Below are 12932 nucleotides of genomic sequence, written 5' to 3'. Positions count from 1 at the left end.
GTAGGTGAGCCAATAATGTAGAGCAAATACTAAGTAAAATGGTTACCATGCGAGCCTGCTTTCTGAAACATCTCTTGATGTGACAGGCAGTTCCAAACCTCACACCATGTTTTTTTCTGACTGCTTAACTCAATTTCCTGGGCAAACTCTGTACTGCCTCTTCCTCACTCATCCCCATGACCCTTTCACAGGACTCAGCCCAATAGGGACCCCATGAAGATCCGTCAAGCCATTTGATTCTGTGCACCTCAACTCAAATGATTCTTCCTGCCTGTGCTGTTTCTAGGAGATGGAGCCAATGATGTCAGCATGATCCAGGTGGCAGATGTGGGTGTGGGAATCTCGGGCCAGGAGGGCATGCAGGTAAAGACCAATCAGGACTGTCCTATGTGTCCAAGTGGCCCACTGACATACCTTGCTATGAACTTTGTCAAGTAAGCTAAAGGGTTGGCCTTTAATAAAACATGATGGTTGTAAGCCAGTAGTAGATGATAAGGTGGAAGATGGCTAGTCCTTCATGTTTATGAAGCAGTAAAAACTTTGCCTATGTCTATAAGTATATTTTTGTGAAATAAGTGGAACAGAGTAAGGCAAGGTGAGTCATCACCGCTGTGGCTATTTATGGCTCATCCTGGGAGGGCATGTTTTGCTGTTCCTTAACATTAGAGATAACCATTTGAAAAAATGAATCTGCTGTAGGACAGTTGGAACCTAGTATCATTATAAAAATTGAAAGTAGCCATCTTGACTCACATGAAAATTAGTCTCTGCCTTTTTCATTTGTCACTATGTTGGTTTTCAACATGTGATTTTTATGTTGAACAACTGAGTTAATTAAAAACAACTTTCTTCTGGATGTAGTATCACAACAATTTCCAACATTTGATTAACTTTGAATCATGACATTTTTTTTTTAACTTGGTGGAAACTTTAGAGAACAATCTATCGTGTTTTCTTCTCCTAAAAATCCAGATGTTGGTCACCATTTAGTCATTGGTTGATTCATTCATTGATGCAATCAGTAATTATTCATTGAACACTTAATATGTGCCAGGTCTGTGCAGAACTCCTTAATTTCCTTACCTGACATGCAAATAATAGTAAGTTGGAAAGTCCTGAGCTAGAAACATAGTAGTTCCCTCTTGGCCCAGTCTCAGCACATGCCTTACCCTCCTGCTCTCATCTGACCTCAGTCACTGTGCTATGTTACTTGTGTGGTTTTAATTCTTCCATGAAACTAAAAATGCAGCCCAGGGTTGGTTCCATCCCTGCCTTTTAGTGCTGTGTGCCCAGGGGAAGAGGTTAGGGTGGTGAATTGATAAACATAATCATAATAGTTGGTTCATTTTGATGTTTTCATTATCGCCGCCATTGCATCGGTTTTCTATAGTGAAAAGCTGACCAGGGCAGTGCCCATAAATAGTATATGCAAGAGAAATACACTAAGTAAATACATTTTGTGTGAAAGATGGTCAGGTTTTTGGATGGGGAAGAGACTGAGCTGCCACCACTACTCACTTCCTCAAGGCAGGGGCCAGAGAGATCCATGATTGAAATCATGTGAGAAGTGATGGGAACAGCCAAGCCATAGGGCACATACTGAGACAAAGCTTTGAGTGGGCATAACTTCCAGGTAGGATGTTGCTGGACACTTTTGCATTTATTTAAAGCCACACTTCTTATTAAGGATGCATTAAGTAAGATGACAATAAGTCCTGATACCTTTTCTTACTGTTCTAAGTGCTCAGGTTCCCAGGGAATATTTACCCGCTTTCACTTTAGTCCAGTAAGTAAAGGTGAGCCCTTTGGAAGATAGACTTTGTGGGATGCTGTGGTAACAGTGACACTAGGAATCTGAGCAGATCGAGAATAAGTGAGAGTGTTTGGAGCTTCCCAGATTAGCCAACTGGGCATTTGTCTGGCCCAGTTACTTTAATTATATAGAGCATGATGGGAGAAGCTATCCCAATTGGACAAAGGAGATGCTGCATCTCCAAGAAGCTTGGTCTTCATGGGGTCATCTAGTTCCCCATGTTTATTGATCACTTCATGGGGCCAAGCACTGACTCAGAACTCAGAATTCAGGGTGATCACAACCTCTACTATCCTGGCTCTCATGGAATGTCCAGAAAAAAGCTGGGAAGACAGATACATATTTTAAATGTTCACAAATAGTCACAATTGTAATAAATGCCATCAAAGAGAAACACTAGTTTCTGCATGGAGGATCTAACCTAGCTGGGATCCACCTTGACAGAGGGACAAACAGTGGGTTTGGGGCCTAGATTTGGAGGCAGGAAGGAGTGTCAGAAGTCTGGAGAGGAATACACAAAGCCCTCCAAACCCCAGTGATGACAGAAAGAGGTATAGAAACAGTATTTGCTTTGAAATCCTTAACTTTTGATTCAGAAAGCAGACATTCTAAGGCTTCTCACTTTTCTGTCATGTATAATTACATTATTCTGATCCACAGAAGACCACATCAAGTGTGATCTACTATTTTCTAGGAGTTATTTGACTATAGGGAAATAAATGAAGCAGACTGACATTTTTGTATAGAACAATCCTTCAAAGATAAGCAGAAATCTATCTTTTCCTGATATTTTCTTTAACTCTTTTTTCCCACATAGAAAAATGCATTATATGGTGGGGTCTAAGTTATTCTGGGTACAAAAGATATAATTTTGATGGCATTTGTCTGGCCCAGTTTAATTGTATAGAGCATGATGCTGAGTGAAGTGAGAGGAAGCTTCCACCCCCAGTCATCTTTCCCCAGCATGGAGGAAACCTGCTTTCCCCCACTGTCTTCTGGGTGGAGTGGACACCCATTGCCCTTTAGCGGCTTTCTGGGACTGGATTATGTGAAGGCCTGCAGAGCCATAGGCTTGGCCTTGCTTATCACCTGTGGCTCCTGAGGAGAAGGACCCAAAACATACCTATCCGGATGGTCAACTGCCAGGATGCATACAAAAGGGGCAGCTTTGGTTCATCTCTGGGTTGAGATCCTAATACGAATAAAACATCAGAGAGTGGAGAATAGCAGAGAAGCTGTGTACATCTCTGGGCTTTTGTTTTTGTTTTTTGCTTGTTAAAAAAAGCATGGGAAAACAAAAACTTGTAAAAAACAATTACATATATTTTAAATCTTAAATGACTTCTATAAAATGATATCCCTGAACTAGAGTGCTTGTTGAGATTGATTTTTTTTTTTTTTTTAACTGAAGGAGATAATAAGGGAAATCCTGGTAAAGTGAGCCTTGGCCAGTCACATGTACATTTGTGTTTGAAACTGGATTTCTCCATGCATGTTTGCCTTGTATTTGAGGAAGATATGACAGACCTTAGGTGGAATAAGGTGTCAACAATAACAGGGACTTCTCTCCCTTTCAAGGCAGTGATGGCCAGTGACTTTGCAGTGCCGAGATTCCGATACCTTGAGAGACTCTTAATTGTTCATGGACATTGGTGCTATTCCCGACTTGCCAACATGGTGCTGTACTTCTTCTACAAAAATACAGTAGGTATTTGACACTTCTGGTTTCTAGAGTTTTTGAATTCAAAAAGCCTTAGCTGAGATTTATTGGACCATCACCTGAATGTGGCCCACTGGCCATCCCAAGGCTTCCTGTCGGTTCCATCCTCCTCAGCCTTTGTGAACTTCCCCCAGGCCTGGCCTGGGCTTGCACCCTATAGGCTCAGGAGTCTAACTCACAGGCACATGAGGGTAACTGCACCTGTAAGTGGGTAAGTTGTGGAAACAGGTGGATCAAACAAGAATGTCCACTTGTTTGCACAAGGTCACACAGCTAGTGAGTAGTCAGGCAGCATTTAACCCCAGTTCATCTGGCTCCCAACTCTTAACCACTCTGTTAATGTGTTTCTCAGGAGCAGACTGCTGAGGTGTCCACAGACAGGAGTCCTCTGATCATTGCTCACTCTAGAGCAGTCAGGAAATCCAGTGACAAGTAGGAGTGTATTGGCAGTCCTGGAATCAGAATGACAGGACTTAGTCATGCTGTGATTCCAATATTGAACAGCCTCTGTTAAAACATACCCACACTGGGCCAGTGTGCCAGTCTCCTAGTCAGAATGCAAGCTTAGGGCCTGAGGAACAGGGCCACCAGCAGGGTCTTGCCACACTGTCTTCTGTGCTGGCAGGGCAGACATGCCCCCTTCTGGCCAGCTCAGTCTGTAGTTGATGCTCCAGTTGGGTCATACCCAGGCTGGCTGATGACAGTTCTCTCTCCAGAGGCTCTAATCCAGGGCCTTTCTCCATTTCATGTTGATCCTAATGTTTAATTCTTAGTTCTTTTATTACTATGACCTTGGCAGACAAGCGTCTTTCTCCATAGCCCTCCAGAATGGATGCATGGCCATTTCTGAACCCTGCCCTTCTTGTAGGTGAGGGATAGACATTTTGCTAAGAAGTTGCTGAGTGGGTATGTGTTGCTCTTGTCTCTAATAGCTTGTGGCTGAATGTATAAACAGACAAAATAAACTCTTGGTGTAAGTGATCTTTCAGGGTAGTCCCACAAATCTATCACATTGGATACCACAATTCCAATGTCAAGGTCATCCTATACTCTTCTGAAAAAGAATAAAATACACAATAAATGAAAAGATATATTTCTTATTTCTTTCCCATTAATTCCACTTAAAAATCATACTAAGTCTAAACTGCCACCGGTATGCCTCTTGTTCTTGTTTGTTCTGGAGATTTAGACCTACCTATCTTTCCCAACCCTCTTGCCCCCTCACCCTCATCCATTTTCAAAATGTCTTCTAGCAAAATGAATACAGATACTTAGGACCAGTCAGGGCATGTCTGATTGGTAGGTTGGGTCCTGGAAATTAATTCAGATTAGGTTCTGCCTAGGATTCTGTCCAAGGAAGTCTGCACCATGCTAGCATTGCATCCCCAGAGCTGAGGTCTCCATGCATATAGTTGCAAATTTAGAGGTTCTCAGTTCCCAAAGAGGTGAATGGGTGCTTGAGTACAGATGAGTGGGGCTGGGCAGATGGAACCCTAGCTCTCTTTCTGTCATTAATTACTTATGCAATCTTGAGCAAGTTTTTTTTGCTTCCTAGGGATTTTTCTGATTGTTTTCTAAAAGCAAAATATGAGAGTTGAGGTCTATTCTCTGTAATTCCTCATGAAAATTTCGCAGACTGAGGGGAAGAAATTCAACATTTTAGTTGCAAATGAGTGCCAGAGTGGCTACCTGAATGAGCACAGCCTCCTGCCTGCCGTAATGAATCTGTCCTCCTGGAGGGAATGAAAGAAGGAGGGGGTACTTGTCTTTATTCCACATAAGATGCAGGGCCTCTGTTAACAAGCACTTAATCTAGTTGAGAAGTGCAAGGAAAATCACCCTGCCTCCCAAAGTGAGAAAGTCATTAGTTTTAGGAGAGAAGGAAAGTTTCCATAGCAACAGTAGTTTGGGAAGAAGTCTTTTTGGTACTACAGGGGAAAAAAAAGTCTCAATTATTTAAGTACTTTTCCTCCTCTTTCTCCTGACTCCAGTTGCTCATTGATGACTCAGTAGGCTGAGCCTATGGGGGTGGGTGAAAGTCAACAGTCGGAGTGAGAATGGAAGAAAGTCAATGAAAAATCCAAGTTTGTTAGTTTTCAGTGTGGAAGGGAAAAGTTGCATTAGGTCATAGACTGAAACAAGACTTGGAGAAAACGTGTCATTTTTTTCTGATCTTCAGAGCAAGCCATTTTCAGGTCCAGGAACCAAAGCTCAGAGAAGGTAAGTGACTGAGTCAAGGTCAGAAAGAGACAGTGACAGCTCCAGAACTAAAACCCAGGCCATTACCTGTGGTCCCCAGCAGAGAATGTTCTTCCACCATGTTCTGTCCTGGGAGTGTCCATACCCTCCAGGCCCAGACCCACAAGTGGCTGAACAAGTTGGGTTTATTACTCATACAATGACCATAGTTAAGTCATTTAACATGCTGGACTTGAGTTTCCTTTTCTCTAAATGGTGTAAACACGCTGGCCCTGCTTGAGGCTAAGGAAATAACTGTACTGCAAACTGTACAAACCATAAGTGAGTACCTATAGTACTCACAAGGAGCTCTTGTGAGTACTTTAAATGCATAAGTTCATTAATCCTTACAACAACCCATAGCTAAGTACCATTGGGATGCCCATTTCATGGACAAGGACACTGAAGCAGAAAGGGGTTAAATGATCTGTGCCAAATTGATAAGTGTACAACTTATAAGTGTAAATGCTTTGCCATCACTAAACTGCCATGCTCTCATGTAAATACACTCAACCCACTGATGTTCAGTGATAGTGGGAAGAGATCCACCCAACTTCTACTGAGCATGGACTTGAAGAGGCTGTTCAAGCTCCCTGGTCTTCACTTTACTATTCGGCAAAGTGGGGGGTAGCTGTAAGAACCAGTGATAATAACTACAGCTCACCTGCCAGCAGAGTACCTGGTGGATATCAGGACTTGGTCAAGGCACCAGTGTTGGTAGCATTACCGACTTCTGCCATGTTCCTGTGTGTCCTCTTTGCCATGGGAATCAATAATTTCCCACTGTTCTTCATCAGAAAATGTTTGTGACTAAAGACAGCGGCAAGATCTGGGATGTAACACAAGTAGGTTTAGTTTACTATCACAGAGGAGAGGTGCTAGGGAAGAAGCTGCAATGGGTGAAGAACACAGCTGACCCTTTTGAAATGTGAGCAACCCTAGACCCTGCTGGACCTTTATGAGGAATTCTTCTACTCAGCTGGACTTTATCTCGGCTGGCCTTAGGAACAAGATATAAGGAATTTGTCCTGTGGAGTTAAGGGACTGTCAGGAAAGGCCTAACCAGCACTTTCATAAGTGCTCAGTAAATGCTTGTTCCATCCAATCTGCATTTCTCACAGGCTGGTACCAGTGTCCTCTCTCCATGGGCTCTGCTTGGGAATTCTCATCTCCCATTGCTGGTCCTTCATACTCAAAGAAATGAGGAGGGACAGAGCAACAATGTTACGGCTATCTTTGGAGGAAATTGTTGTCAATAAGTTTAATCTTGTTAGTCAAATTTTGCAAAACTCTTAGATCCCTTGGATGAGAATCTGCAGGGACAGCTAAGAATTGCTTATCCCCATTCTTCCTTTCTTGATTTCAGATGTTTGTGGGCCTCCTGTTTTGGTTCCAGTTTTACTGTGGCTTCTCTGCATCTGCTATGATTGACCAGTGGTATCTGATCTTCTTTAATCTGCTCTTCTCGTCACTTCCCCAGCTTGTGACTGGGGTGCTGGACAAGGATGTGCCAGCTGATGTGCTGCTGACTGAACCACAGCTCTACAAGAGTGGTCAGAACATGGAGGTAAGGGACCCTTCCTGTACCCGCTTCCTATCTTGGCCCTCCCACTCTCCATGTTCACCTTACAGAAAGTGCAAGTCTTCACACCTCCCTTTAACTCACCCTGGGAGAAATTGTTAAAATTGTGGAAAATGACCAGTGGGATGAAAAAATGGATTCTATCTACTTGATTGTGCCGTACATTAAGTAGAGTGAAGTTATTGGTTGTAGTGACAGTATACTGGTGTATGCATATGTCCAAACCCATCAAGATGTATATATTAAATGTGTTTTGTGTATCAATTTACCTCAATAAAGCTAAAAAAAAAAAAAAAAAAAAAAAAGAGGGAGCTTTAAAGAAAAAGTAGAGTGAGGTGAAAACTGTCTCTACACCAAGAATCTCCAGGAACTCAAGGAAAATCCACTTGGAGTTGAAGTCAGGGCCAGGTGGCTGACTCCTGAGCAGGGATTTTTCTTTTTTTTTTTTTTTAATCTTTTTTTTTTTAACATTTATTTATCTTTGAGAGAGACAACACAAGCAGGGGAGGGGCAGAGGGAGAGGGAGACACAGAATCTGAAGCAGGCTCCAGGCTCTGAGCTGTCAGCACAGAGCCCAATGAGCTGTCAGCACAGAGCCCAATGCAGGGCTCAAACCCACAAACCATGACATTGTGACCTAAGGCGAAGTCAGACACTTAACCCACTGAACCAGCCAGATGCCCCAGAGCCGGGATTTTTCTAAAACAACCTCCTATCCCCCGTCCACAGTGTGATTTATTTTGAATGGGACTTAACCAGAAGATAAACCCATGGAGAAAACATTGAGAGAATAAGTGAGTTCAAACAGATATAAATACATGTTTACATCAATACACCACATAGATTGACTGCTAATTACCAGCTAGTCCTCCCAGCATTTAAAGCCCTCTAAAATTATAGAAAGAACCTAAATGTCCATCAACTGACAAATGGATAAAGACGATGTGGTTTATATATACAATGGAATACTACTTGGCAATGAGAAAGAATGAAATCTGGCCATTTGTAGCAATGTGGATGCAACTGGATAGTGTTATGCTAAGTGAAATAAGTCAGGCAGAGAAAGACAGATACCATATGTTTTCATTCATATGTGGGTCCTGAGAAACTCAACCAGGGGGAAGGGGAAGGGGGGGAAAAAGTTACAGAAAGGGAAGGAGGCAAACCATAAGAGACTCTTAAATATTGAGAACAAACTGAGGGTTGATGGGGGTTTGGGGGGAAGGGAAGGTGGGTGATGGGCATTGAGGAGGTCACCTGTTGGGATGAGCACTGGGTGTTGTATGGAAACCAATTTGACAATAAATTTCATATAAAAATAAATAACTCAGGCCCTCTAAGTGCTTCTCTTTGCTAGTTGGAATCATCATATGTATGCATATGTATCCTCCCTATCTCTTACAACTACAACAGTCTCTAATTTAGAATTTGTTTACTTTTGAGTTGACTCCCCTGATCACCCTCATTGACACTGAGTTCCCTCTTAGGCAGCTGTGGGGGTGGGGAGGGGGAGAGGGGGTTGGGCTGCAGGGTAGGAGCTACTGAGGGTCTGGCCAATGAGGAGGGCCTTTGCTAGTTGCCTGTCAGTGGAGAAATTCCTGTGCTCAGCTGGGCCTCTTATCCTCAGCTCAGCCTCAGCTGAGGCTGGCCTAGGGAACCAGACACAGGGAGTTTGTCCTGTGGAACTAGGGAACTGAAGGAAGGGCCTAGCCAGCACTTTCTTAACTGCTCAGTAAATGCTCATTCAGTCCAATCTACATTCCCTGCAGGCCAGTACCAGCCCCAGTTGCTCAGGAACTCAGAGTCCAGTACACATTTTGTTCCCCAGTTAAGGAAAGCTTGATCAGTCCACATCAAGGTCATTTTTGCCCTCAGTGTACAGCTTTTTTTATTTAATTTTTTTAAATGTTTGTTTATTTTTGAGAGAGAAAGAGAGAGACAGCACCAGCAGGGGAGGGGCAGAGAGAGAGGGAGACACAGACTCTAAAGCAGGCTCCAGGCTCTCAGAGCCTGACATGGGGCTCAAACTCACGAACCATGAGATCATGACCTGAGCCGAAGTTGGACGCTTAACTGACTGAGCCACCCAGGTGCCCCAGTGTACAGCTTTTTTATTTTAACATTAAATACATCCATGATATAATTTTAAAAGACACTTTTAAGAAACATTCTAAGAGACCCACCAACAAAGGGTGCAAAACCCTGACAAAGTAGGAGTAGAAGGACTCAAGTTGGAGCAAGACGTCCAGAATTTGAGCTGCTGTGTCTACCCTAGGAAAATGCTCCCCATAGGCTTTAGAAAATGGTTTTATCTGTCTGTTGTTGGCCTAGAACTACTGTAGCTGGTCTTGTATACAGATGCTTTCAGTGATTGACTCAGTTGGATGCCTCTGCAGATGTTTGCGTTGTGTTTTTTCCTCAGCCCTCTGGGACCTCAAGCACCAAAAGTCCTGAATTAGCAAATTGCCCTAGGGTGATATCTATAGGCCCTGTAGCTACTGGAAAACATCATTTGAAGAGATGTACACTTCCCTGTAATCTGTGCTTGTTTTTGTGTCTCAGGAATATCGGCCATGTACCTTCTGGTTAAACATGGCTGATGCTGCCTTCCAGAGCCTGGTTTGCTTTTTCATTCCTTACCTGGTAAGTTGACACCTGGCAGCCTTTCTTATCAGCTTCATCCAGTGACCCACAGACACAGGACACTGCTGTCTTTCAGGCCTACTATGACTCAGACACAGATGTGTTTACCTGGGGGACCCCCATAACAGCAATCGCGCTGTTCACCTTCCTCTTGCACCTTGGCATTGAAACCAAGACCTGGGTAAGTGCTGTGGACATGATCCCAAAGGGTGCTGATGCTGCGGGCCCCACACTCCCAGGCAGATTCCATGACATCTAGAAGGTTTCTGAGCAGACAGGTTACTACAAAGCTAGCCTCACTGTGGAGAAGGAAAACAAATATGTGGGCCTGCCATGTGTATGGAGCCCCTGGTATGGGAACTGCTGCATCCTGACACAAACACTTCACCTGGGCAGCATTAAGCTCCTTCCTGCCCTCTCTCCCCTCCTCCTCTACCTCATGTCCCACCCCCTTTCCCCCTCTCCTTTCATTCATATCCCTGACTTCCATCTCCCTGTGTCCCAGCTGGTCCATAGATGCTGAAGGCAGCCTCATCAAGGCCTCCTGGCTGTCTGTGCCAAAGACCTGTGTTTTTGCTAAACCCTTAGAACATCTACCCGCTCACAGTTGACCAGTGCATTTTTATTGAAATAAAAGTCCTGTCTTTCTCTTTTCCCTTTAGACCTGGCTCAACTGGATAGCTTGTGGCTTCAGTATCCTTTTATTTTTCACTGTGGCTTTGATTTACAATGCTTCTTGTGCAACGTGTTATCCTCCATCCAATCCTTATTGGACTATGCAAACATTACTGGGCGACCCCGTATTTTACTTGACTTGTCTCATAGCACCTGTTGCTGCATTGCTTCCCAGGTGGGTATAAGGGACAGTGTCCCTCAAGTCCTAAGTGAGCTCTATAGCATTCTCAGGCTTTATATATCTCAGAATATATAAACATTCTCAGTGCTTTTACATTGTGCAAGTCTCAGAGAACTCAAAAGCTCTATCCACGGATAACTGTTTTTTATATGCTCTTTCCAGATTGTTTTTCAAAGCCATGCAGGGGAGCCTTTTCCCCACCCAACTTCAGCTGGGGCGCCAGATGGCCAAGAGGTCCCCCAAGAAACTCATTGCTCCCAAAGAGACCTTTGCTCAGGGACACCTCCCAGGAGAACCCAGAACTGAATCGTCTGAACAGAGGAGAATCAGTACCTCTGGATCTCTCTCCCGGGACTGCATCTCACAGGCATCTTGGCATATGCAGCGGCCAGCCTGCTCCCCAGAAGCTCGTGGGGAGCCCAATGTGGTTGACATGAATGTGCCTTTAAGGGAGGACATTCTGCTAGAAGGACTGAGCAGTCAGTCCCCAGGGTCCTCCATGCCAAGGGAGGCTATCCTGGAAGGGTATCCTGGGGACTCCAAGATGAAACCCACCAGCACCAGCAGGGCAGCCTCCCTGTCGTCCATTTTCAACCTGCCCAACTTCAGCTCATTCAACTGGATTTCCCCCCTCTCGCTGGTCAATGGGCTAGGAAGTGTCTTACAGTTCTCTCGAAGTAGTTTACAGATGGACAAGAGGGACAGTGAATTTTTGCCTAACCCACCTCAGCCAGACCAGGATCTGTGTGGCTTAAATGGGCAGACCACCAACTATTTCTAGGAGCATCTTCCAGGGACCACAGCTGATGGCAGTAGCAGTGAAAACCTTGAAATGGCCTCTTTTTATATAACTTAGATGTTAATATTATTTATGTTTATTATTTTGCACAGAAGAGTTCTAGTGAGATGTATTTTATGTTTCCAAGGCTAACACAGGAAATGAAAGGTACCAGAAAGAAAATTTATTTTTTAAAAGTTCTAAGTAGAATATGTTGAAAAGGAAAATAAGAGATTTAACATATATAAAAATTTAAAGAAAAGAAACACTTGAAAAGTGTGTTTAGATTTATTTTTTCATCTCATTTTATAAGAAAATGCAATATGATTGAATTTCTTCAACATGCATGACCTTGGTTTTCCCCACTTGAAAATGTGTGTGTGAGCTCAGTGAATCCCAGGTGGGTATGGCTAGTAGTGAGGGGAGATAATGGGACAAGAATGCAGCTTCTCTGTCTTTGTCCTTGTTCCTTTGCCCTGCCTCCACCAACCTGGGAGAGCTGGGCTCTGCTTCACCCAAAAAAAGGAAAGAAAGAATTCATGCGTGGAGTTCATCCTAACATTGAAGTCTACTCAGGCATTCTGTAAAGATCACTTTATAGGTGTTGTAGGTATTACAGTCCCTATGTAGGGTTTTGCCTGTCAAAATCATAACAAGCAATAAAAACTTTCACTTTGCAAAGAGAATATGTCCTGTTGCCACTGTCGTGTGAAGTTATGAATATGTGACCTAACAACATGTTCTAAGTACCACAGGACACTTTTAGACACCATGCAGGATACAGCAGGGTGTCATGAAAGCTGCACACTGTAACACTAGGTTTACATCATGGCTCCCTGCACCAGGCTATCAGCACCTACCAGATCCTTCCTTCCAAGAGACTAGGCTTTTTAAGTGTGTATCTTTAGGCATTTATCTTACAAGTCATTATTTCTCTTACTCTAAACAGTGGGAAAAGGAGGAAAAAAATTTTAAATATCCAAGACCATTAATGATATATCATTTCCTCTTCAGAGACTTCTCTTTGCACTTTGCCATCAGTTGTGAGTCAGTTGCTCTGTTCAGCCTAGGGATGTGAAGTGAGCATCATGTGACCCTTGCTTAGGTGTCTTGTGGCTGGGTGTCCCTAAGAACAGCAAGGTACAAAAAGTGTGGAGGATCTCCGGAGCAAGCAGTTCCTGAGCACAGCATACCAGGAAGAATGGCTGGTTATCCATTGTGTGTGGCTCATTGAACAAGATAGAAGATGCACCCCATCTAGTTATATAGAAAGAAAAGGCAGGGTTCGATGTCTACAAGGCC

General features: G+C 43.6%; 1 protein-coding gene across 3 annotated transcripts in view; it reads left to right on the top strand.

Annotated features, from left to right (window-relative positions):
- The window catches only part of ATP10A (ATPase phospholipid transporting 10A (putative)), a 179162-nt gene extending 167282 nt beyond the window's left edge, over nt 1-11880 (top strand). For 2 of the 3 annotated variants that reach the window (XM_042941263.1, XM_042941265.1), the window contains 7 exons: nt 287-363; nt 3392-3517; nt 7138-7338; nt 9916-9996; nt 10073-10177; nt 10659-10846; nt 11015-11880. In XM_042941263.1, the coding sequence (XP_042797197.1) occupies nt 287-363; nt 3392-3517; nt 7138-7338; nt 9916-9996; nt 10073-10177; nt 10659-10846; nt 11015-11633 (1397 nt within the window). In that variant the 3' untranslated portion in view covers nt 11634-11880. The remainder of the gene's footprint in view (nt 1-286; nt 364-3391; nt 3518-7137; nt 7339-9915; nt 9997-10072; nt 10178-10658; nt 10847-11014) is intronic. The other variant, XM_042941264.1, reaches the window with a different exon arrangement.
- Nucleotides 11881-12932: the final 1052 nt, after the last annotated feature.

The sequence above is a fragment of the Panthera leo genome, chromosome B3 (genome assembly GCF_018350215.1).
Source record: "Panthera leo isolate Ple1 chromosome B3, P.leo_Ple1_pat1.1, whole genome shotgun sequence".
Taxonomy (NCBI): domain Eukaryota; kingdom Metazoa; phylum Chordata; class Mammalia; order Carnivora; family Felidae; genus Panthera; species Panthera leo.
The sequence above is the reverse complement of the archived record's forward strand: the minus strand, read 5'-3'. Positions and strand labels throughout refer to the sequence as shown.